The following is a 24,075-nucleotide window of genomic DNA, read 5'->3' as shown; positions in this document are numbered from 1 at the left end:
CCCTTAGGTAAAGTCAAGTCTGATCTGAGGCCAGCAAAGTCTTACCTAACGTCAGATTGAGGCCTACCCAAGGTAATGCTAAGTTTGACCTACATGTTGGGTTGAGTCAAGTGTACCTGCAGGTCAACTAGGTCTGATAAAAGGTCAAGATTTATTTGTTGTCAAAATTTAAAAGAGAGGCAAACAACACAGTATAATTCTCAATGTTATACTCTTAGCAAATCTACCCGCCATAATTTTATAATTTCATACATCATTTTATTGTTTTAAACCTTTCCCTTCTCACCTTGAGTTTCTTGAGTTCCCTCTTGGCGTACATCCTCCGAGTGCAGCACTGGAGCAGGATGATCGCCTTCCGTGCTTTCTGGTACCGTCTCCTAGCCAGCCACCCACGCACCGTCTTCTGCATGGTGGTAGCCCGGGCCCTGCGCAGGACCTTGGTGTAGTACCGCCGCCCGTACATCCCTCGGCTGAACGCCTGGATGGTGACGATGGCGTGCCGGACGTGCAGGTACTTCTGTCGCTGGCTGTAACCCCGCCATCGCTTCTGCAGATAGGTGGCGGCGTTGGTGCGGCGCATGTGCCTGGTCAGCCTGTCAATTTGAGCCAAGAAAGACGACTGTTCATCTATATCCTCCATCTTTACAAAACGGAAGTACTATCCTTCCGAACATTGTACGATTAAAATCGCTGTCAACACTCCACGAGAGGACGATAGAAAAAGAAGACGTAAAACAGTCCAAAAGCATTCGTGACTGAACACCCAGGCTCAACGTGGAGCTCTAGTGAGCTCCACTCAGTTGTACGGTAATTCGCCTTTTTGTAGGGCGTGATGATTGTAACAGGAAAGTGTCCAGTATTCTGTGCCGATAGGGAAAAAGTCTATACCGGTGACTAATTTGCAAATTGGCTTAATGCCAGAATATGGTTGGAAATGGCAGCCCCAGATGAAATAAAAGGTCATGTGGATAGGAAGCTGTGTAAGTGACGTCATTCAGGTAGCGATGAAATTCATCACAAAAGTTGCGCTCCGAGTGAAATAATTCCAAACAGGTGTTGTGACGTGGGAAGGCTCTATTACAAAGAAAATTAAAAAGTTCCATCTCGTACAGATCCAACGGTCAAGGCCAAAATCTGACACGGCAAAAAACTGACGAGGCAAAAAATCTCCCAACAAAATTAAAATAAACAAATATGCTATACCAGAGATGCCCAAGAAGATCCCTGAGTTTTCCCTTGATATTTCCATGAGAAATGTTCCCTTATGTTTTCCCCACTACGTTTTCCCCTTACAGCCATCCTTTCCTCACCATATGCAACAGAGTGGTAGCCTGTGCATATGATAATTTTAAATTATTTCCGTTTTTTGTCTAATTCCCTGAGTTTCCTAATTGTTGTTCCCCTCCCCTCCAAATTTCCTAAGTTTTCCCTGACTGGAAAAATGGAAAATAATTTACAAGGTTTTTCCTAACTTCGTGAGTGGCTGGAAACTCATAGTTATCATCACATGAGGGCGCTATAGCATCAGCCTGGACTACCACCCTCAGTTTCTAGGCTTTGGGTACCAATTTAACCCATCAGCACCTATACTATACTGTGTTAACACTGTATTTATACACTGAAGAATCCATGAACCCATAGCATACTTGTGTATTTTGTGGCGGTCAAGGGAGTTAACAGACACTGGGATGGTTTAGGTTTTACAGGGACAAATTCGCTAATCTGAACCAAACCTTAAAATCTCTCATTCGGATACAGAATCTGGACCAGCCATTGCACTGTAAAAAAAAATCAGCAATTCGGTTCATTGAACATTTTAAGGGATCGAGCAATCGACTGAAAAAATAATCATAAATTTGCCGTCCTCCAACTCACCTCCTTGCCAGGAATCCTCGTACCATCCTCTGCATGATGATGGTGGACAATCGTAGCCGCGTGTACTTCTTCTTCTGCACCCAGCCACGCACTGTCTTCTGCATCAAGACGCAGGCTGCTCTCAGCTTGTCTGCCCGTAGCTTCTCCATGTAGGCCACCTGGCCCGCTCGGAAGAAGATCTTGGTCTTGCCAAACTGGTATTTGTCAGGGGCCTGGCAAGGATAGTGTTAAAATGAGATTGTAAGAGTCAAGGCATTTCACAATTAAAGTTTGCCTGTAAAAACTTTACAGAGTGGGTTCACTTTGGCATTAAAGGTGATCCTATATGAAAGCACTGCCCGACACTCATCACCAGTCTATAGACAATCTAAGTCACATGACGGGGAGTCAGTCAGTCAGTCAGTCAGATCAGTAGTACAAAAAGGACACTTGGCCAACCCTCTTGAACCAGAAAAAAAATTGAAGCAATGTTTGTATATTCTCAATTATGTGTCTCTTAAAATAAAACAAAATGAATCGGAGCAATGTATCTGGATTTTTCATAATGAGGATATCAGATCTTTGAAAATATCCAAAAGCACTTCTGTCGATAACAAGATAAGGAAAACCTAGTAACGCTGGTCCCAGAGTGCACACATTTCTATTCAATTGATTCAGAATGGCTATTCACTGAGAGTCTTTCATGCATCTCGTCTTCACAATGGGCCGGATTTAGACCATTCGGTGGCATTATGGGGTAATCCTATACAATAGCACTGCCCAGCGCTCTTCACAAGTGGCAGTCAAGTTCAGTGAGATACATGTATGTTCAATGAGGACACAAGGATGGCCCTCTCGGACCAGCAAAAATGGCAAATCTTTTAATGGAAATAAATCCTATGATATTCTCTTGTATACAACGACTACGGAAGATGAAGGAAAAAAATCTCATGCTACTTTGACAAATAATGAAATTCTGTTGAAAAATATTTTTAAGAAAGAGTAAAACACACATACAGAAAACTGTGCAAGAAAAATGTTCTTTACTCGACCAAATTCAATATAAAAACACTTTCAACACAAAACACACCAAAAAACCCATTCAAGAACTAGCGCTTCAGAAAATGCACTAAGCAAAACGCTAAGCCCACATATCCTTCTAATTAACACTGATATATTTCTGGCCACAAAGGAAAACAAGGATTAAGTTTATCTCGGGTCAGGCTTTCCACGAGCGAGGCAGCGATAATTTTAGAAAGAAAGTTCGTTCGGTATCACACAGACCTAATGCCTGCTCTGACAGAAGGCTGCAGATTACAAAAACCACAAACTCTGTAAAAAAAAATTGTTTTCATGGTTAGTAACGATAATAATTTGACAAGGGAGTGGTAGGTGTTGACGGAATGATGATGATGGACAGCGACCGAGGATCAGTTAAAAAATGTTGACTAAAATTAGAACAGTCGCCTATTTTAAACTGCAACAGGACGGTAACTGTTGCTAATTGTGAGAGGACATTTTGGAATTTACGAATTATTGCCAAAAAAAAAAAAGGTTTTGAAAGTCTGGATAGCTTGCTTCCGTGTCAACAATCATCAGAAATTTTAGCACAATTTAAAGTGTTTCAAGAGATTAACTGAACCACAATATCTGCTGTGGACTTTAATATCACTTAGGGCGTAGACATTCTTAAGGACTGGTATAAACTTCAAACATGGTTTGGCATCTTCAACTTATTTTCTGGAGTAGTCATGACGTCACTCAAAGGTCATCTCGGCACAACCACGATTACCGGTTCGCATGCACTGCAACGGCCCAGTGAATAAGCCAAAAATAAGCACCACTGTGGTTGTAACTGATGTTGTGACAATCTGATGAAAGGCAGTGAACCATTTTGTACAAATTTGTGAAACTGTTCTATAAAAATGGAATATAAAATTGTGGTCCGTGATCAAGTGTGCTAAACGTACATCTACATGGAATTTGTCGTTATAGAATGCGTGTGAACCGTTGTCGAGGAAGTAAGCCTTCTCAGCGTATTCTGTGGGGCCAACTTATGTTGGCATGGTTTCCTTGTAATAGTTCTTTGGACAAAGCAGTCTGAAGTTATGCATACGGCTTTTGCAATGACAAAATGGCCAAAGGCAAAACTTTGATTACCCACACTCTGAAACTGGTAACCATCTGCAGAGAACCATTACTTACAGGTATCAATCTCTGTAGCGTCTTCTCACAGGTTCCCCGCACATCTTTCCGGTTGGCTTCTTTGGGTTTCATCAACGCCCTGTAGCGAGTGAAGAACTCGGCATAGGTCCACCTGGGTGAAAAGAGAAAAGTAATAAAGATAATATGCTGTTCATGCAGTGCTTTTTAAAAAGCTTCCTATACTGTTTAGGCCGAGAAAAACCATGTATGTTTACGGTAACTCCCTAACTCCCTAACCAGGTAGGAAGGTAGGAAAATAATTTGATTTTGTACGTTTTTTTCATGTTTGTCTGTCCGCCTTTTGTACAATTTACTTTGTTTTAATACTCAACGTTTTCAGTTGTTTAATTGACCAATAACACACAAAATAAACTTTGCCTAGGGAAGACTTTTCTGATTTTCAAAAAATATACACCAGTTTAAATTTTTGGAACAAATTTTGGACCAGTAATGAGCCCTTACCGTGATGGGTAGCCGGCTGCACTGATTCTAATGGTCTCCAGAACACCACAAGCTCTCAACTGCTCTACTGCCCTCTTGGGTTCAAACCTGCAAGTAAGAAACAGGGGGAAAATGTATTGTTACAGCTGAAGAGATACAAAGGTTTACACAGTTTTTTTTGTTTTTGTTTCAAAATGGAAAATATAAAATTTCCTTTCTCAAAACTTTTGTTCAACTTACTCGAATGCTGTCTTGGTGTCGTTGGGTTTGATGCAGCGGACGTAGTGGGGAGTGGTCGAGTTCAGTTTCAGCATGAGATATTTGAGCGACTCCCGGAACTGCAAAACACCAAGAACAATGGGTCAGGCAACAGACAAACTTGTATCACACACTCAATCCAGATTGATTATAATTTCAGGAAAATACAATTAACTTATATAGCACGTGTACTACATTGTATAACATTGTGTTTATTCGCTGACTGAATCCATAAAGCCATGGAGTGCTTAGGCGGTTTTGATGCGCTAAGCAGGGGGGTTCTGATGAGCTAGGCAGGGCAGTTTCGATGCACTGGGCAGGGCGTTTTCGGAGCGCTTGGCAGGGTGGTTTTGGGCAGTAACATGACTCATGGGTTAATACCGCATAACTGTAATGTGAAGGTCGCTCATGTATTAAGGTTGTCAAGCGACAATTTTAATCCTTCATCATGGTCTGCTGGGTGTAAATGCGTGAACTTATGAGACTTGCAGATAATGTGCCTCAAGAATCCCTTCTTGAAACACAGAGAAAAGTGTAAGGATATGAAAGTCAACCGATGGAGTAAACACTCTGAAATTAGGACAATGTACAGCACATGTACATTTTAACACACTGCTGATTGGGACTGACGCTAGCTCAAAGACACTATGTGATTGTGCACATTCGGAATTAAATTGCATACTTCGCGCTCTGTGCGCACAAACCAGTACGCGTACACGGTGTGTGGTCTCCCACTTGAGCTCTCACGAGTGTTGCCAAAGCGCCAGCTACTGGTCATGCGCGGAGACAATGAGAGTAATCTCACCTGGCTACCGACGGACGACTTGAAGGATTTCTGGCCCTTGACAGCGGGACCGCTGCCGGACTTCACCACAGTCTTTCTCTGTATTTCATGAGCCATTTTCTTCTCGCGGAAGAGGTCTGCCACAAACTCAAACTAAATTTGCATAAGAAGTGAGAACAATTTTTATAAAACATTAACTTTCTACCGGTAGGTGGAGACACTCCACAAACCAAGAAATATTTTTTGACTAAAACAACCTAAATTCTACCCACAGATTGTTATCCTAATAAAGATCCAAGATTTTGTAATCTACACCTGCATTGACATTCGAAATTCCCACAAGTAACCTTGAAAGAAAGACGAAAACAATTTCATTTGTAATGACAACATATTTGGTAAATACAGGTAAAGTGCCTGAGCTTTCGTGACAGTTTTTAAAACCCAACAGAACAAAGTAACAGGATAAAAAAGGAACAGATCTAGTTTGAATTGAGTCTTGAGGTTTCAATTCTCAGCTTAGACTCTGGCTACAGCATCATTCAGGGGTGCAGTCGAGTCAATCACAAGTCCCGTGAAGTCCCTGCAAGTCCATCACAAGTCCTCCAGTCCCAATTCAACTCACAAGTGTTCATCCACTGTTTCTTGTGACTGGACTTGTGATGGACTTGTGATGAAATTGTGATGGAATCAACTGCATCCCTGGTATCATTTGTTGCTTCACAATAATTCAGAATGTCTTTGATGTCTCAACTCCAAAGAAATCCACCTAACTTTGGCATCATATTAGAGGATCTGATTTCTGAATCTGAATAGGACCTGTACTGAGCTGTAGTTACCAAACCCAGGGGCCTGAAAATATCTTGAAACTGAAGACAGATGAGGTTTAGAACACCCCTCCTCCCAAAAAATAAGACACTCCCCTCAGCATCTTCAAATGTAATTAAACAACACCCCCTATTGGTAGGAATTATCAACCTACCTGGCTGCCCCTCAGTATGTTGATGTGTTCTTCGTTGACGTTGTCTCGATTCTTCTCCACGCAGCCGTCCGACTGGTACTCCACCTTGTCGGCGAAGTGGTGGATGACGAACGCCGACTGCGACATGCGGGGCTTGGAAAAATGCTTGCTGTTGTTGTGGCTCTTGTACAGCTTTTGACACCAGTTCTCATCCGACCCTTTGGGCAACTGCATTCAACAGATTCACAAAATGACTTATTGAAAAGAATGCTGTCCTCAGTCTGTACATCCATGTATAATACATGTACACATCTACAATGTCTGGCATATTCTAGATGAGGCTTCACCTTGCCTGCTTCGCGGGGAAGGCGATTTCGCTGCCTGTCGCCTGTTTCCAGGGCAATCTGAACCACACATGTTTATTAGGCACTGCTTGTTTCAAGTATTTGCATGATACATGTGTAGGCAATAGACCATTATCATGTTGCGGCCATCTTGATTTTTTTCCCATACAAATCAACGTAACCAATGTGAGGCTGGAAGGAAAAATAGTCTGGTTCCTTTTTGCACAAAAAACATTATCATTCAGTACTGTTATTGGATACAGGGAAAATGACTGAAATGGCGGCAGCATGATAAAGGTCTATAGTCAAATCTCTATAGATGCGAATGGCGAAAGCAGATTTTTCATTTTCATCAGCAATACAGCTGATTTTACGAATAGGGGAGTGTGGCCAAGTGGTTAGGGTTTGTGACTCATGATCAGAGGGTCAGGGGTTCGAATCCAGCTGCTGATCATATGTTGTGTCCTTGGGCAAGCCACTTCACCCCCACTTGCCTCTCTCCACCCAGGAGTATAAATGGGTACTGGCATTAGCTGGGGAGTAAACTGCGATGGACTAGCATCCCATCCAGGGGGAATAGAAATATTCTCAGTCGTTTCATGCCACTGAAACCGGAAATTAACACCGGCCTGATGGGTCACATTGGCTCACGACAGACTTTACGTTTTTTACTTTATGACTTTTTTAGCCCTTCTGAATAAATTGAATCGAATCATTGTGCGCTCTGGGACTCGCTCTACCAGGCTTGCTTCGTCTTGTTTATCCAATATCCAATTCTACTCACCATGCATTCTTCATCCAGCAAGTCCAGAATACCCAGTTTGTTCTCGATGAGATCAATACACGGCTGGTTGTCATAGAAATCAATGAAAGACCACTCGATCTGCTCCCGGACGTATTCCTCTTGCTCCAACTTGAAGACGTGCTGCGAGGAGACAAACACAGAAATGAAGAAATGCAAGAACTGTTGGTAACTGCTCACTGATTGACCAACAGAGGGCTCCCTTCACTTCAGACAGTGTCATACTTGAAAACGTCATACAATGATCAGGATGTGATTTAACTCCCAACATTTTTACCTGAAATTTCAGGTATAAAGGAAAAGTACACACACGTGTGATGCCAATATGTTGTTGACATATTGAGAAAAACAAAACCCTGAAATCAGGGAATTGCGAGAGGACTTCCTTGAATGACCTGTACCCAAAAGATCATTTTTGAAATAAAAGCAATTCATGTAACTTTTTAACAGAAAAGTCAAGTTTATTTATACTTTTTGAATTGAACATTTTATTGCCGTTGCTGTTTACATCAAGATGATACTCCAAACCAAAGCTTCAAATTTGTGATTATGTTTGTGGTTTTTATTTCATTGGTCAAGAGGATATTAATCAATTGCACTGAAGAACAAGTTTTTACATGCTTTTACAGTGTAACACTTTTTCCCCTGAGAATCCAAACCAAGCAAAATTGATAAAACTTGAGTAAATTCCAACATACCTAACGGAAAACATGTCATTTGTTTCCTAGTAGAGAGTTAAAACCAGAGGTTTTGGGAAAACATTGCAATTCAATTTTGTGGCTCAACTGCACCTTTTTCAAGAGTTTTTTTTTTTGGGGGGGGGGAGGGGGGGGGGGTGGGGCAAGCGTTTTTACCTGTGTGAATTGTTGCTGGAGTTTCTCGTTTGCATAGTTGATACAGAACTGCTCAAAGCTGTTGATCTGAAACATCTCAAACCTGTAAAAAAAAAGTCAAAGAAAAAATAGTCAATTTTGTAAATCATCCCTACGTAATTACTCATGAGTGTATCCAATTTGGCAACCAAGGCCAGTTTTATAATTTTTCTTAGAAGCTAAATGTCAATGGATTTGATGTCTCTACCTTGGAACACGCAAAAGTGGACCAAGAAGTACAGGAAAGATGCAACAGGTGGAGGGAAAGTGACTGAGCTAACAACCTGTCATTGGATTACCCACAGGATTAGCCGATTTGTAGAGCAGTTTGAGGACTAACTTTTTTTCTCAAAGTCGTACTTGGCAAATGCTTATTAATTTGACAGATTCGTGATTCATATCTTTTCTCTCCGACCCTGAACTTTTTTATATGTGGGAGGTTTCTCTGCTCAAGCTTTTGCCTATTTGTTGTTTGATTCAATGTTTTCAGGATGTAAAATTATGTATAATACAGGTGGCTTGCACAATTAAATCTGGTACAGAAGCAGGTGCCGTATTCCATGAACTTTTACATCAGCATAGGTAATGATATGTTACAAAATTGAAAAATTCTACTAAGCACAATCATTAACCAGGTAATGACGGAGAATGTGTATCTGGCGATGTATATTCGCAGGGATGGGCAACGGGTTAAATTGTCTAGCTTTCCCCGAGACTCCGGCGGTGGATGTGTATACACACCAGTGGTTCCCATTGGTTTGGCACACACCGTGATCTGAACTTGAACTTGGCCACTGTATACGGCCTGTCGTCGTAGCTAATATCACTTTGTGGTGGTGCCTCGGAGTGTTGCAAAATATGAAGTCACGGTGAGAAGTATCATTCAAATATTGCACAAATGACTCTCAAGAGTCAGTATTTGTAGTGTTTGACTTAATTTTCAAATTTGGCCAATATATCTTGTCTTTTTCAAAAATGGTGTTTTTGGCCAAAAATCATCCCATCAGGAAGTGGCTAAATCACGCCTAGACTGATCCAAACAAGTCTTAGCTTGGTAAGCAGAGCGTTGTTTTTCCTTTTTCAATTCCTCACCCATAGATATCCAGCACGCCAATGAAGCTCTTAGCTTTACTAGTGACCTGAATGGTCTTGTTGATCTGAGATACGATCCAGGAGAAGAGTTCGGAGTAGATCCTCTTGGCTAGAGCATCTCGGGAGAACACAGCCTACAAGACAGGAGGAGAATATGGAGACGGGTTAAGATGGGTACAAACATGCATGTTTACAACTTCAAGGGGTAAAAGGAAATGTGATTCTTTCTAAGGGCCTGTCTCAATTCTATATCCGGGACGAGTTTCTGACAAGTTGCGGACATCGTATCCGGTATAAGTTGCAGGTTTCTGGACAACTTCCCCGCAATCTTCCCGCAATGAAGTTATCAGTATTGGTGAGTCAAGCATTTGCTTATGAAATTTCCCCAGAACATGTCCCGGAACAAGTGCAGAGCTTCTTCCGAACAAAGTGAACGATTCTCCCCGCAACTTGTCTAGAACTCGTCCCCAATATGAATTGAAACGGCCCTAAATGACTTTCTAACAGTCGGCAACTCTTTGAGCTTAACTTCCATTTTCAAAATAGAATAAAAATGCAAAACATCTTTCAAGATAGCCACGCAGGTTTCCTTAATTATGTGGATTTAGAAAACTGTTACTCTGTCTTCAAAAATGGCTTTGAAATTTCCCAAAGATTATTTGTGTCTTTTGCTCTCAGCAGTTCAGTTAGGGTTAGGGTAAGGGTTCAGGTTAGGGTTAGAGTTCGGTTTAAGGTTTGGGTTAGGATTTGAATGAGATTCTTATCCTATTAAATTGTGCAGAATATCTCATTTCTTCTGTTCCTATGTAGATTTCAAGACTGACCCCCAGCAGTTTGACTATCCAGTGACTACAGTACCTGGGTTCTGGTGAGCGGTTTAGTCAGGATTTCCCGGACCGTGACGATCTTACGATTGCATAGCCACTTCTTCATCTGCACCTCCTCGATTCCCAACAGCTCACACAGCGCCGTAAGGTTCTCATTGTTCTTCTGCATGGGGAAAAACAAACAACCAATAAAACGTTTGGACACCTTTCATGTATTCAGCTAAAAGGCACATAGGATCAATTGCTGCTTGTTTGTACATTTGTTTTTTGAAAGCAACAAAATTGCTTAAAATTATAAGGTGCATAACCTGTGGAAGTTTCAGCACAGTGGACTACTGTATATTTTGAGAAAACAAATGCCAACAGTTTTGGGCGGATTCCCTTGCTAACAAAAATGTGTGCCCACGGGCACACTTTTTAAAGCCACATTCAATGATTGTTTTCTTGCAAGTGATACCATTTTGGTTGGAATAATTTCACAGGGATTTTGGTACAAGTACTATCTTCACTTTCTCATTAAATTGGTAGCTCCGTGTCTAGGAAATTACAACTCGCTGTTCCAACGTGCCTTTAAACATAGTTAATATCGTCGCGTCAGTGCAACAAGGTCGTAACTCCATTCTGCGACAAAGTCGTGTCTCGCGCGAATGCGCTCCGTGCAACAAGGTTGTATCTCAACGTCCATCGACGTTGTGTGTACATCCGGGTTGTTTAAAGTGAGATATGACCTTTTGAAATTCTGAAACTCGCGCTGAACATACGGCCCATTTTAGGAGATACGACCTTGTTGCACGGACACGACGATATGTGGTAGCTAGTTCAGAAAAGAAGTCTTAAACAAAAACCTGCGATCATGTCAGTATTCACCAAAATTCAGATATTATAAACTGAGGAGAATTATTATTATTAGGCTGACATCCTACCTCAATTTTACTGCTCTCATGGTCGCCGGGTCTGATGTCCACATTCCCAAAGTGCAACACGGCGGCGATAATCCGGAACATTTGCTGCATGTGCTCTTCTTCAAAACCTGAAAAAAGGAATGGATAAAATAAACTCTAACCAGAATACTAGGGTGTTAGATCATCAATGTTTAAAATGTACATACTTTTGGCATACCTATGGATTAAAACTTAATTGACAGCTGTTCAAGTTTAAAAAAAAAAAATTGAAAATTAACAATTTGTTAAGTTTGACTTAACTGCTCTGAAAAGAAAAATGCATTTAAAGGTTTGAACAATTTTTCACAATCGTTTTTTTTTTTTTTTTCAGGGGCAGAATGATAACATTTATTTGAAATTCCGTCGGAATTTGTCTGTGGTCACTGTGTCACAATCAATATGGCAGCAAAACTAATGACTACAAAAATCAATAGAACTTTCACTGGAATGGAATATATATCATGTTAACTGTACATTTGTACTGTTTCCCAGATAAGCTTTGGTGTATCATGTCACATACCGGCATGCCTGGGAAGTAAATGATGTGGAGAATCAATGGTTTTTCTTGATTGCAATAACTCTGGCACAGAACCTTTGTCAGTTCATTTCAATATTATAGCGTGCGCAGCAGTACAGGTTACAGTGGCTATTTTTGTGTGTGTTTTTCGTTCAACTATTTGTAAGAGTGTCCCTTGATGAGACTTTTATTAGAAAACGATCAGTTATTTTTAAAAGACCTTAACCCTAATCTTTTAGATCACTTTACATGTAAATAAGGCCTGATGCCATTTGCAGAGATGAAACTAGCCTATGGGGAAACTTTGAAAATACGCCGTCCAAAAATCTGTGTCCATCAGAAATGTTCCGCGCCGCAGTTACACATACATGTACGTATGTACAATAAAGAGTCTCTTTGCATTGAGAACTTTTTCTTCTTTTACCCTGGTAATGTTTCCTTTTACCTAATATTTTTCTTTTGACCTAGTTTTTTTCTTTTTACCTAGTAAAGCCAGGGCATCTCTTGTTTCTTCAAACGTTGCTACGTCGTCAATGGTGTCTACAGTTGGGCTCTCTCCCTGATTGGTGTAGAAAAACTCATCCGGGTGACCTGGGATGACAAAAAGTCATCATTTGAATTTGAAAACGAGTAATGTACAAGTCTATTTGTGCTGCATTTCATAAACATTGCAGGAGATGTTTCGGGGAACGCTTACTTTCCAATATTAACTGACTTATATTTGTTTCAAATTGATTTTTGGTGTTACAACAATTTTTGACATTAATTTTCTTTTTTTTTAGTTTTTCAAGATTTTATGAAAGCAAACATCACTAAATTTAAATGTTCTTTGAACTTTTGGGGCAAGTTCTTTGACAAACACAGGGGTTACAACTTGCCCCTGTTGAGGAAGAAGAATCTACAAGAGCTGAACATTTTCTCCCCAAAATAAAGAAGACAAAAAAATACAAATATAAACCCCACCCCATGAAAAAAAAACCCAACAAACACAAGCAATTCTTTTTTGGTTTATAGAGTTATAGAGTTATTTAGATCTTGGCCTGTCTGGTTTTACAGTTCAACAACTGCGACTTTTAGACAAGTTTCCCACGTCACACCAGATTCCAACGTCATACGAAGAACCGTCGTCTGCTCAAGTTCCCCGTCAACATACATGTATACCCTGCACCATAAATAATGCCAAATCTAGACGCTGCATGTGTCAAAGGAAATGTCTACAGCCCACGTGCACAGCTAAAAAAAGAATCATGTTCGCCCTTTGACATTTTGCTTCCAGTTAACTCATTTTGTTTTTACGATAGGGGAAAATAAATGGAGGGAAATCCATTTCTTATGAGACTTGTCTGACTTTGCCAGTTTCACATGTCCAGAATGAATCATTAAGGAAGGGGAGGGGGAGGGGTAGGGGAAGGAGGGAATTGTTGTGCTTATTTGCGTAGTTCCTTGACAAGGTAGCTTTCTAATTCAAGAAGGGGTGATATGAATATTTCATGAATAATAAAATACAAAATTTTACTGTGGCTTATCAGCTGAGAGTTTGAGTGTTGTGTATGATTTAATAATATATATGAACTAGAAACGGAGTTATCAAGTGTGCAAGGCAACAGCCTTACGCAAATACACATACAGTAAGAAATTGACAAAATTAAAAGTCCTTATTTTAAACTGTCATTCATAAACACTTGAGACAGTTTACCTATTCCTATAAGTCGAGAGCCTGTCACATGGGTGGGTTTTTAAACCGCTGTTTAAACACCACCGCAAAGTGTTTAAAACTGTAACAAAGGTGGCCTTTGAATCAGGACAATGAATTTTTGCTGTCAAAAACGTATGCTTCAAAAGTTTGTACGTTTTGAAGTAAAAAAACAAAATCGATAATGCAATTCATTTTACATCGTTTTTACTTAAATTTATCTTAGAGGAACAAAACATAGTTTCATTAAGAGACTGAAAAGTTGCAGTAAATTTTTTTCCAATTTTTTTCAATTGTTCAGAAACTTTTTCAATTTTACCTATTACATAGGGCTTTGAAATGATAAATATGTATGTATTTGCGCATTCTCAAGAAAAATATAAAAAATAAAAAATGTTTTCACAAAATATTGTTTAGCAAATTTCAACTGACGTTAAATACAGTTACATGACACGTACATACCGTTTGTATGCACAAGATGATTATGACAATAGTCGTAACAGAAATGAGAATAATCTCAAAAGGAAACAAATTTATTTGCAAACAGAAAAAAAACATTTGTTTTATACACCTATCTTCCCGTTTCTTATCCCTTAGTGACACAGCTGAGAATTTCCCCAAACCCAATCCCACTGCTAAATTGATGAGTTCATGTGAGTAGCTTTGGAGGAAGCAGTTGACATTACAGAGCATCCTGTATTGGGGAATACAGAGAGGAAGTCAGGGTGGACTGTGGCTCAGTCAAACCGATAACGATCAGAAAAATATGGAAGTGAAACCAGATCATTTCCTGCAGATATTGCAATATCAATGCTGCCTTTGTTCCAAGAAGTGGATTGGTTTATAAGGAGAGTGGGATTTTTTTCTGATACCTTAGTCACTGCATGACATCTTCGGCATATCCGTGTTTCTTTGATTTATTAAAACAATTACATACACACTTCCCGTTTTGTATACAAATGCCTTTTTAACTCGGCTTTTCAATCTGAACATGTACCATAGTGTTGCTCAAGAATTTATAAATTAGCTTTATCTGCAGAAAGTCACTTCAAATAAACTTTCCAGAATATTCAGAGAAACCCTAAACGTTATCATAAACTAAGGTTTTAATTTTTGTTCTACCAGACATTTTATCAAAGCTATGATTAAAAGAGAACATTTAGCCTTTCTTAAATGAGAGGAAAAAATTTGAAAGTGGACGGAATAGTTTCTAAAATGGATGTGAAAATTTGTATACACTAAACTCAGTGAGACAAACGATAAAATCTCTTTTAGTTGGGAAAACCCTACAATTTACCGGTATGTTCATTTGAATACATGTAGCTTCTCCCATGACAAGGATTACTTGTAATTAGCTTGTGATGATTTGTGACTGACTTGTGATTGGCTTGTGATGACTTGTGATTGGCTTGTGATTGACTAGTGATGACTTACATTGTAACTACAAATCTGGGGAAAAGATCTTTTCATTCCATTAATGTGGGGCGGGCCATGACACCGTAGGCGATGACAATAACCCCTAAAATTGGGCCCCAAATATATGGAATCACCCTCCAACAAACACTCACCTAGTTTGAGCGCCGCCAGCTCAGGCAAGTTGCACGAGGCGCAGAGCTGATAGAAGATGTGATAGTTGCGTTCCTCCTCCGCCTGGAAGACGACGCGGGATTTCTCCAGTAGATAGGTGCGCATGTTGGCCCCTATGATGTGATGCTGGGTGTTGAAGCTGATCTCGATGTACTTGCCAAAGCGACTGCTGTTGTCGTTGCGGGTTGTCTTGGCGTTACCAATAGCCTGGGTTAAGTCACATATATGTACATGTATTAAAGAAGGGATTCAGAACACAGAGGGACACCAAAGCTGTTTCCCCAACTTTTTTGAGTAAAACTCACCAAGACGATGGTAAATCTCGGTTATTTTTCCCAAACCCAGTGGTTACATTTACTGACCAAACTTTGTTAAGTATAAGTGACCAGGTCAATTTTCCAGATATGGAAATGTATGTTGCAGACTGTGCGAGTCGGTAAAGAAAAGCTGTACAGCTGAAATACCTCTAAAAGGCTAACCTCTAATGAAAGGCTAAAGTTGTCATGTTAACAAAAAAACCTCATACTGACAGATTTTAAGCATTTTTACGGATCCACAAACTCGATGTGGGACCAGACATCTTGGAAGAAAAGGAGATCCACAATATGGCAAATCAATCATTGTTTTTAACAAACTAACGGACTTCTTTCCTCTTGTATGTCTTTGTTTGTTCTTTCTTTTTTTTACTATTAAACTCCTTGACAGAATTTGACGCGAGGCCCTTCTTTTTAATCCAAAAGAAAGAACCATCCTCTTAGTTGACAAATTCTTCGCACATGGTGTTTCCGCAAACCTTTCATTCGTTTTTGTTTTTGTTTAAATTACCTCCATGACAGGATTGGATGCGAGGACCTTCTTCTCAATCTGTGTCTCCGCTGAGGAGCCGCCCACCATGGCAAAGTATCGCATGGCGTACTTGGCAGACACCGTCTTTCCTGCCCCGCTCTCCCCACTGACGATGATCGACTGATTCTGATCAAACCTGGGGAGAATATTACCCAAAATGGAAACAAAGAAAAAAAAACATAAGAGTGAGTCAGAACATTCAAAAGTTTCACACCCTTGTCAAAATCAAACTTTGCAGATTTTTTTTTCTGTACATGTTGTTATTTTTTGGTTAACTACAACATCTGTAGCTTGTCGCTTCTCGGTTTGTCTGGAAACGTCACAAGCGAAGAATTCAACGTTAATTGTTGGATCTGCTGGTCATTTTCACACTAACTTGCATAATGTTATCACCTTCTCTGATGGTTTCTTTGGAAATTGTTAAACTGAGAAAAAAAGATTATCCATCCAAGTGGTAGATCTTGAAACATTCGGAAATATGTTGATTCAAAGTGATGATTTTTCAATTTCAGTCTTCATAACATTAAAGTGTCAACTCTAGTACATGTATCTTTGTTCTTTATTCTAGGCAGACTTAAGAAAACGTTAAATGATTTTACAGTATTTAGAAGTCAGCAACATCCCAAGCAACATATTTTTATATCAAGGAAATGGATAAATCCACAAAATCAAGGAGGGACTTCAACTGAATATGGTGGTCTACCAATCTATACAGGATTTATGCAAAAGCTGCCAATAAAAAAATGCTGAGTTTTTGATGACATCTGCCTACTCGTTGTGTTGGGCAGTGGACAAAAAGACAGCACGTGAAATATTGTTGCTGTTTTAACTCAAATCAAGTGGGTGAGTCAGATAATTAATGCAGCATGGATGGCGGAGTGCATTAACTTATTCATGTGTTGTTAATTTAGGAGGAAACAAAACAATATGGAGAAAATTTGAAAGTATCTTCAAAAGCTGACAATGCCATGTTACCAAACCCTTGTAGGATATCCTGAATTACCCGTTTTTAAATCTCTTTTTGTTTTAATGTTACTTGATCGTTTATTATTTGTAACACCTGCCGTCTCTTGAGGGCCTTGTGTCACCTAGCAACAAGGGCATGTGTGCTTGTGTATACCCCCAAAAAAGGATACAAATCATACGCAAGCACTATATGGCAGAACTCCAAAAAACTGTAATTACTCCAAATGTCACAGCACTATGGGCTATTGGTTTATCAGTGCCTCCAATAATCCTGTCTGGTTTTTCCAAATGCTGGGGGGGGGGGGGGGGGGGTAACTTATCCGAGGTATCTCACTCCCTATGCCTGATGACTGATACGGGGTTATGCTTCCTTTAAAGGAACGTAGTGTACATTTTCAATTACCCGGAAATGTGCATATCTGATTTAACAAGAAAATCCTTGCTCAAAGTGAAGATTGGACTGATACCAAATACCCTGTGATATCATTCCACCGGAAATGGTATCATTCTGGAAAAAAAACACCAATCATTGAAGTTGGTTGAAGAAAGTGTGCCTGCTGGCACAGTTTTTAGCAACATTTGTGAATAACTCTATTTTCGTAAAAATGTAAAGTATCCACTGGGCTAAGACTTTGACAAGTTAGTTGTCATGCACCCTTCTTAAGATACTGGACAATTTTGCTGCTTAAAACGAACAAAACATACACAAAAAAGCAAATTATCCAATGTACCTTTAACGTACACGTAGTCTAGGTGACATTTAAACTCAAGTTAGATTATTAACTTGTAAAACATTCCCTTTAAGTTCCTGGCTGCAAGGATGGCCTGGTTTATAGTTTTGTTACGCTATGTCTCGGCTGGACACGTGAAGGAAGCTACCGTACAATAGTTCAGTCTTGCCCACTTTCAACAGTTATGACTTGTCACAAGGTAAACCAGCGGAGGGGCAAAGAAAACATAGAGCATCATTCAGAGGGAAGGAAGGAAGGGGGGGGGTGAAATCCTTGACAGAGACATTAAAGGATGTTGACATTCAAGATGACTTTCTTCTTTAAGTGAAAGCCAATTTCTTCTCTTTAACTTTTATGGGTTATTTTCTCCTACTTTCTTTCCAGTACCTCTTTTACATGAGTTTCTTTTTACCCACAAGGTAGGCAAATTCCACTATCATGCATAACAGAACACTAATGGAAATAAAGTCTTATTGACATATTTCATGCCATAAGATCCTTGTAAATGTAGAATTGTTTTCTTTTATCTATTCTACTAAACTAAATTAGTGAAAATTTTAATTCCACATCCAATCTATCCACTAAGACATATTTAATTCAATACAAGCCCAATATATGGAATGACCATTAAACTAAATACATACATGTATAATTCACCCCATCGGAAAGAGAGAGAAAAAGATGGAACAAATTAAAGATGTACATTGCACATATGTATGTAACTGCTCTTGAATGGAAATCACATTTTTTTTTCAACACCATAACCATTTAAGTTGATAACCACAACTGCAACTGTTTTCCTCCTTCCCTGAATGTCACTTCCCGTCATTTCAACAAATCCCATTTTATCTCCAATTTCCATTTGCCACATATCCAAAAGTGCAACTCCCTTTTTATCCTTACAAGTCATTCCCGACTGTGCATCCTGACTACAGCCCAAGCCTTAATACTTTCATGTTCTCCGGAACTCTGAAAAAAATCCCTTTCAATCTCTTGGCCCAATTCCAGTAAGTGAGTGAGTTTGCAACTTCACTCTCAACATATGTCTGAATTTCCCCTTGGCTGATGATCTGGTTTAAGATAATACGAGTTAAGCTCGGCTGACTTGAGGAACACCTATTCTGGGAATTTTGAAGGAATTTCTGAATTAGACTTTTCTCTAAACATGTGCAAAAAAGACACTTGTTAATATATCTTTGGTTAAATTTTTCAGACTATATTTCTTCCTACATCTACATTTGGTGTTATGGAGGTTTGCTGCACTACCTTTACAATCAAAAGAAGGCACTTTGTGAAATCTTTTTACTGTGAGTCTCTTTCTGACAAACAAAAGAAGGTTTATACTCCTGCACAGATCCTCCCACATGATTGCATTTTATTTTAGATAATAACAGTCAAACATTGTGTACATACAGCGTGTCTCTAAAAAAAATGTAGCAGTCGAACATTTTTATCTGAGGAAACTAAAGCTTCTTTTTTTTTAAATACTTTTTTTGTAAAAACAAATTAACATGAAATGATAGAGTGTTTCTTTATCCTCGAAAGGATTAATGATCTGTGTGATTTGGACATTTTTGTTTAAAAGTTACGGCAAAGCCAGTAAAGACTGTCAAAATCTGTTTGGGCCATTTTTCAGTTTATTTGGTACATGTATCTAATGAAAGGAATTCACACACCATGAATGCATTTCATCAGATACCAGATAATCTGAAAAGCGGCCCAACTTGGAATTCAAGTCCTCTCATTTAATTAGCTGTATCTCTGGACTGGGGTGTCCAAATGAGATGGGATAAAGACCATTGTGTAGAGTAGTCACTATACAGTCAGACTCTATAGATAAGTATTTACTTTACTTTCAGACCCCATAGATAAGCTTGCAAAATAGAGAGTGGTGGTATTTTTAATATTGATGGATTGACTGCTACATTTTTATTGACACACGCTCGTCGCTGTATGTAAATGATAACAATAACTTGCGAAAGTTTAAACAAAAAAAGAAGTTCCTGTTAAAGAATCTCCATGCTGAGATTAATTCTTAAAACAAAGACAATGACAATGCACAAAGTGAAAAATTACATGTGCTGCAGATATATTATTATAATTAAAAAACTAATTATTTGACCCTGCCTAAAAGTACAATGTATGTGGGCTCGAAATGCTTCATAACTAATAAAAAAATCCAGCTCCAATTTAAAACCTTGAAATGCAATCCTATGATCACTGGAGCACGACCAATAAATTATAGAAATTCTGATGGGACTATACTATTTATGATCACTCTTGAATTACACGTACAGCTGTCTGTACAAAAAATTAATACATCAAAAGACCAATATGACATATTTTTCTATTTCCCCCCCCCATTTTTTTTCTTTTCTAAATTGGTTTAGGGTGTTTAATTTTTTTGTTGCTTTGAACTTGGAGAAATGCACTAATCTCCTACCAATAGCCACACACATCACAACCTATTGACACATCTAGCAATTTACTTGGCCCAGTTTGACACTACGTTATGCGCGCGCATGCATAAATACATGTTTTGACCCAGTTCAAAATCTTTGAGTTGGACCTGGGTCGAACCCTGGATTTCAGGAACCCCTTTCACCCTAACAAGACCCCATTAAGGCTTTTACATGGGCCGTCACTCTAAACAGGTAAAATTCAATCCTGGTCAGGACCGGGGTGACTTGAGAGGCTCTATTCAGGTAGAAAACAAGCCAGTTTGGTATCCAACTGTGCATGTCTACAACAAGATTCGACCATCTTTACCTCGGGATAAATACGGCAGATGAATGCACAAAAGACTACGATGGACGCGGTAACCGAATCTGACTTCTGCCAATTTTTCGTGCAACCAAACAGACGATGGAAACTTTCGTGCAAATTTGACTAGGTCAAATGAGACCCAAAGTTTGGCAATGGCAAAACAACAATTTTGCTTTAGAGGGCCTGTGCGCATGCACATGCCAATTGGAGAGGGTGCTGAAACCTTACCTAGACATCCTCCGGAACGCCTCCTCCGCCACGGCAAAGATGTGAGGGTCCATGGACCCCATGTCCTGACCCCGGTAGGCATAGATGACATCCTCACCGTAGAGTGGGAGCTGCTGGTATGGGTTGATGGCTACCAGCACGATGCCTGGACACCAGGGGAAAAAAATACGAGTCGCACAGTTTAGAACGCGGACGTAGTCAAGTCAATCACAAGTCCCTGCAAGTCCATCACAAGTCCTCCAGTCCCAATTCAACTCACAAGCTCTTCAAATGCATTTCGAAAAAGATAATCCCTTTTTATTGTTCATCCACTGTTACTTGTGACTGGACTTCTGAACTGACATGTGATGGACTCCCTTACATCCCTAGCTTAGACTTTGAGGACTGTTTGATAAAGGGAGCATTTCCAAACTTGGAACACTTGCTGTTCATTTTTTCGAAAGGGACCAACAGCCCTTATTCATGAATGACCGAAGGCACCATTTTTATCACAAACTGACGTGAATCCAAGGTTATTGATGTAAGTTTACTACAGCTCAAAAATTACATCTTATCTTTATTATGGAAATTTAAATAAAAGTACTAAACTACATGTACTTCAATAAACGTAATAGTATTTTGGTTCACTTTGGTTCAATGGTTTATGGTTTTGTTAAATTAGGCTGTCCACAAATTCCCACTTTTGGTGCTCAAAATACATAAGTCTAACTTTTTTCTTGTTAATTCATAGTCAAGTACGATGATGAAGATTTTTTGCTTCATTACATAAATCACAGTGAGCATATTTTATATTTAAGATCTAAGCCGTCAGAAATTTTAAAAATCTATTTGGTTGAGAGACTTTGTTTAAAAGAAGTGAAAGTGTCCAAAAAATGCATTATTCAGCGGTGCTCTTTAATGCTTAACCCACACAAGTCTTCGCATGTCGCTCTATCTTTGTTTTCAATAAACAAGAAAAAAACTGCTTTCAAACATCACAGCAAACAATAACAAATGTTGTTTTATTTGCATCAGACTTTGGACCCACCGTGTGTAAAATAAAAACAAATGACATATGGCGATTCATTGATTTCTGAGTATCAAGATGGTCTCCATAGCAATGACAGAGGACAAAGCAATAAAATTATTTGGGCAATAAATTAAGATACGGGTATATATTGTTAGGTTAATGAAACACTAAACTACACTTTACAAATTTTCTTTTGCTATTCCAACACTCATGCATATATATGTGTGTACATACATGAATACATGGGCCGGCCGTCACCGCATTAAGTTTTTTTATTGTTAGGAACATTAGGACCCAGTTGTGGAGACTTTCTGCTGTCCCATAGTACCATGGGATAACTCGTATGTAGTCCCCACAACTACGGAACATGTGTGTCTGTACATGTGTTACTGAGACAAAGTTTGGGGAGTCAGGTTGGCGTAGCGGTACTTGCCTCGCCTTCCACCGATGTGAGCCGGGTTCGAATCCCGCCCGGGCCAATATGTGGATTGGGTTTTCAGTCCCTACCTGATTCCGTGAGTTTTCCCAGAATACTCTTCGGGGCTTTTCCTCCCACCTCTAAAACTGTAACTTCTTCTCATTGTCTTCTCTAGACAGGTTTCTTCAGGCTTTCGGGCTAAAGTGCCTAGGGCGCTTTTGAGGAATCCTTGGTTTCATTACCAGGTGTAAATAAGTAAATAAATAAATAAAAACCAAAGGAGGGGAATGTAAATATAAACATTTTACTTCCTGACTAATTTTTTTTTTTTAATGAATCATAAACCAATTGCATTTATGACTTTATAAACCTTTTAGATACTTGACGGTCATGTTACTCATGTGTAGCAATCACATCATTATGTGTGTGGAAATTGGAGTCGTGTTTTGGAACTATCACGCACAGTGCATAACGGTATACAGACAGTGCTCCTTAGTAGTCTTTTGCTGTGCTTCACGCTTAATTTTTGTTCAGGGAAGCACTTTTCCAACACATTTACCATCATCTTCTTAACATGGACTCAGGCTTTGAGGACTTGAATACTAGTCGGTGTTCGCAGCCTTACCAAACTTACCACAATAAGTGTAGATGGCATTGTTTCGAATGAAGCGTTCGTTGAGGTTGAAGAGGACCGCCGGCTCGTGGAGATAGCTGAGAGACGTCAGGTCATTCTCACCAATCAGAATATCTGGGTTCCTCAGCGGGGGGAGGTCTTCTTTGGTCTTAAGTTGGAGGGTTTTGTCCTGTTTCAGGTTTAGATTTGGACGATTAAGAAAAAAAATTCATATAAAACCAGCAATTTACATGTACATCAGAATATAATATAATTCACATCCTGGAAAATTATTTTGTTTGCGTAGCTCTTATTTCAGCTTCATAAAAGTACATGCATTTTACAGAAGTGTTGTTATTTACAGTAAGCAAAAATGTTATTAGAATTGTCATCAAGTTTCATTTGAAACTCATTTCTTAATATGAAGATCCGACTTGCTTCTTCAATCATCACCTTCAAGAAATCTCTCAAAACACATCTGTTTCTTTAATCAATTCACCTTCATCTTTACCCCTCATTATCTCCTGGTTCCCTTGAGTTATTCTTAAATTAAGGGGTTTTTTTTTGTTTTGTTTTTTTGTTTTTGCCTTGTTTATTTGTAGATTGTAGTTTTGTAGTTTTGTACAGCGCTTTGATCTTTGTTAAAAGCGCTTTATAAATGCTCCATTTATTATTATTATTATAAGATGTGCTACATACGTACATATTCTGATTATTTTCCGACACAAAATCAAGTAAGAAAATACTCGACAGTAAATTTTAGATTGAAATTTAGAAGCTGAAATAAAAAAAACGAAGTCACTACAATAATCCTGGCGACTTACCCCTCCATCCTCCAGTTCAACATTGACGACTTTGTCTCCTTTTTTGTAGTCCTGTTTCAGCTCCCCTCCCTTCCAGACCACATCAGGGTCACGTACCCATACCCGGGCACCCTGCAGAAAAAGAAAAGGAGAATTTTTTGTTTGTCTTCTATCTTTTCTAGTGAAGAATTTGCAACAGTGAACCCTGGTTAGGTGGCATGTTTGAGTTTCATGCCTTGCCGCAAAGTTATTAACTGAAACTTGAAAGACTACATTGACTGTAAGATACCTTACGATGATGTAGATACCGATAAAACATGTGGTTTAAGAATGAGGGTTCGAATCCCGCTTCAATCATATTCAAATGATGATGTGAACATTGTGTACGTAAAGCTTACAGCATACAAAAAGTGCACCCCAAAAATGTGCAACACAAGACAGTATGTTTTCATGTACGTGTGCCACCCTATTCGGCTGTTCAGCACATAAAATGGGAATTGTTGGGATATGTCTGTTAGAA

At 39.2% G+C, this 24,075-nt stretch overlaps 1 protein-coding gene across 1 annotated transcript in view; it reads right to left on the bottom strand.

Annotated features, from left to right (window-relative positions):
- LOC119729753 (unconventional myosin-Va-like) overlaps positions 1-24,075 on the bottom strand; it is a 69,458-nt gene that overhangs the window by 40,112 nt on the left and 5,271 nt on the right. The window contains 18 exon segments of the mRNA XM_038202480.1: positions 287-593; positions 1,876-2,087; positions 4,060-4,171; positions 4,522-4,608; positions 4,741-4,838; positions 5,564-5,695; positions 6,522-6,728; positions 7,629-7,769; positions 8,501-8,582; positions 9,611-9,744; positions 10,469-10,600; positions 11,361-11,467; positions 12,379-12,486; positions 15,157-15,382; positions 16,001-16,157; positions 20,713-20,857; positions 22,774-22,942; positions 23,577-23,687. Coding sequence (XP_038058408.1) covers positions 287-593; positions 1,876-2,087; positions 4,060-4,171; positions 4,522-4,608; positions 4,741-4,838; positions 5,564-5,695; positions 6,522-6,728; positions 7,629-7,769; positions 8,501-8,582; positions 9,611-9,744; positions 10,469-10,600; positions 11,361-11,467; positions 12,379-12,486; positions 15,157-15,382; positions 16,001-16,157; positions 20,713-20,857; positions 22,774-22,942; positions 23,577-23,687 — 2,667 coding nt within the window.

Source organism: Patiria miniata, unplaced genomic scaffold, assembly GCF_015706575.1.
Source record: "Patiria miniata isolate m_02_andy unplaced genomic scaffold, ASM1570657v1 HiC_scaffold_21, whole genome shotgun sequence".
Taxonomy (NCBI): Eukaryota; Metazoa; Echinodermata; class Asteroidea; order Valvatida; family Asterinidae; genus Patiria; species Patiria miniata.
The sequence above is the reverse complement of the archived record's forward strand: the minus strand, read 5'-3'. Positions and strand labels throughout refer to the sequence as shown.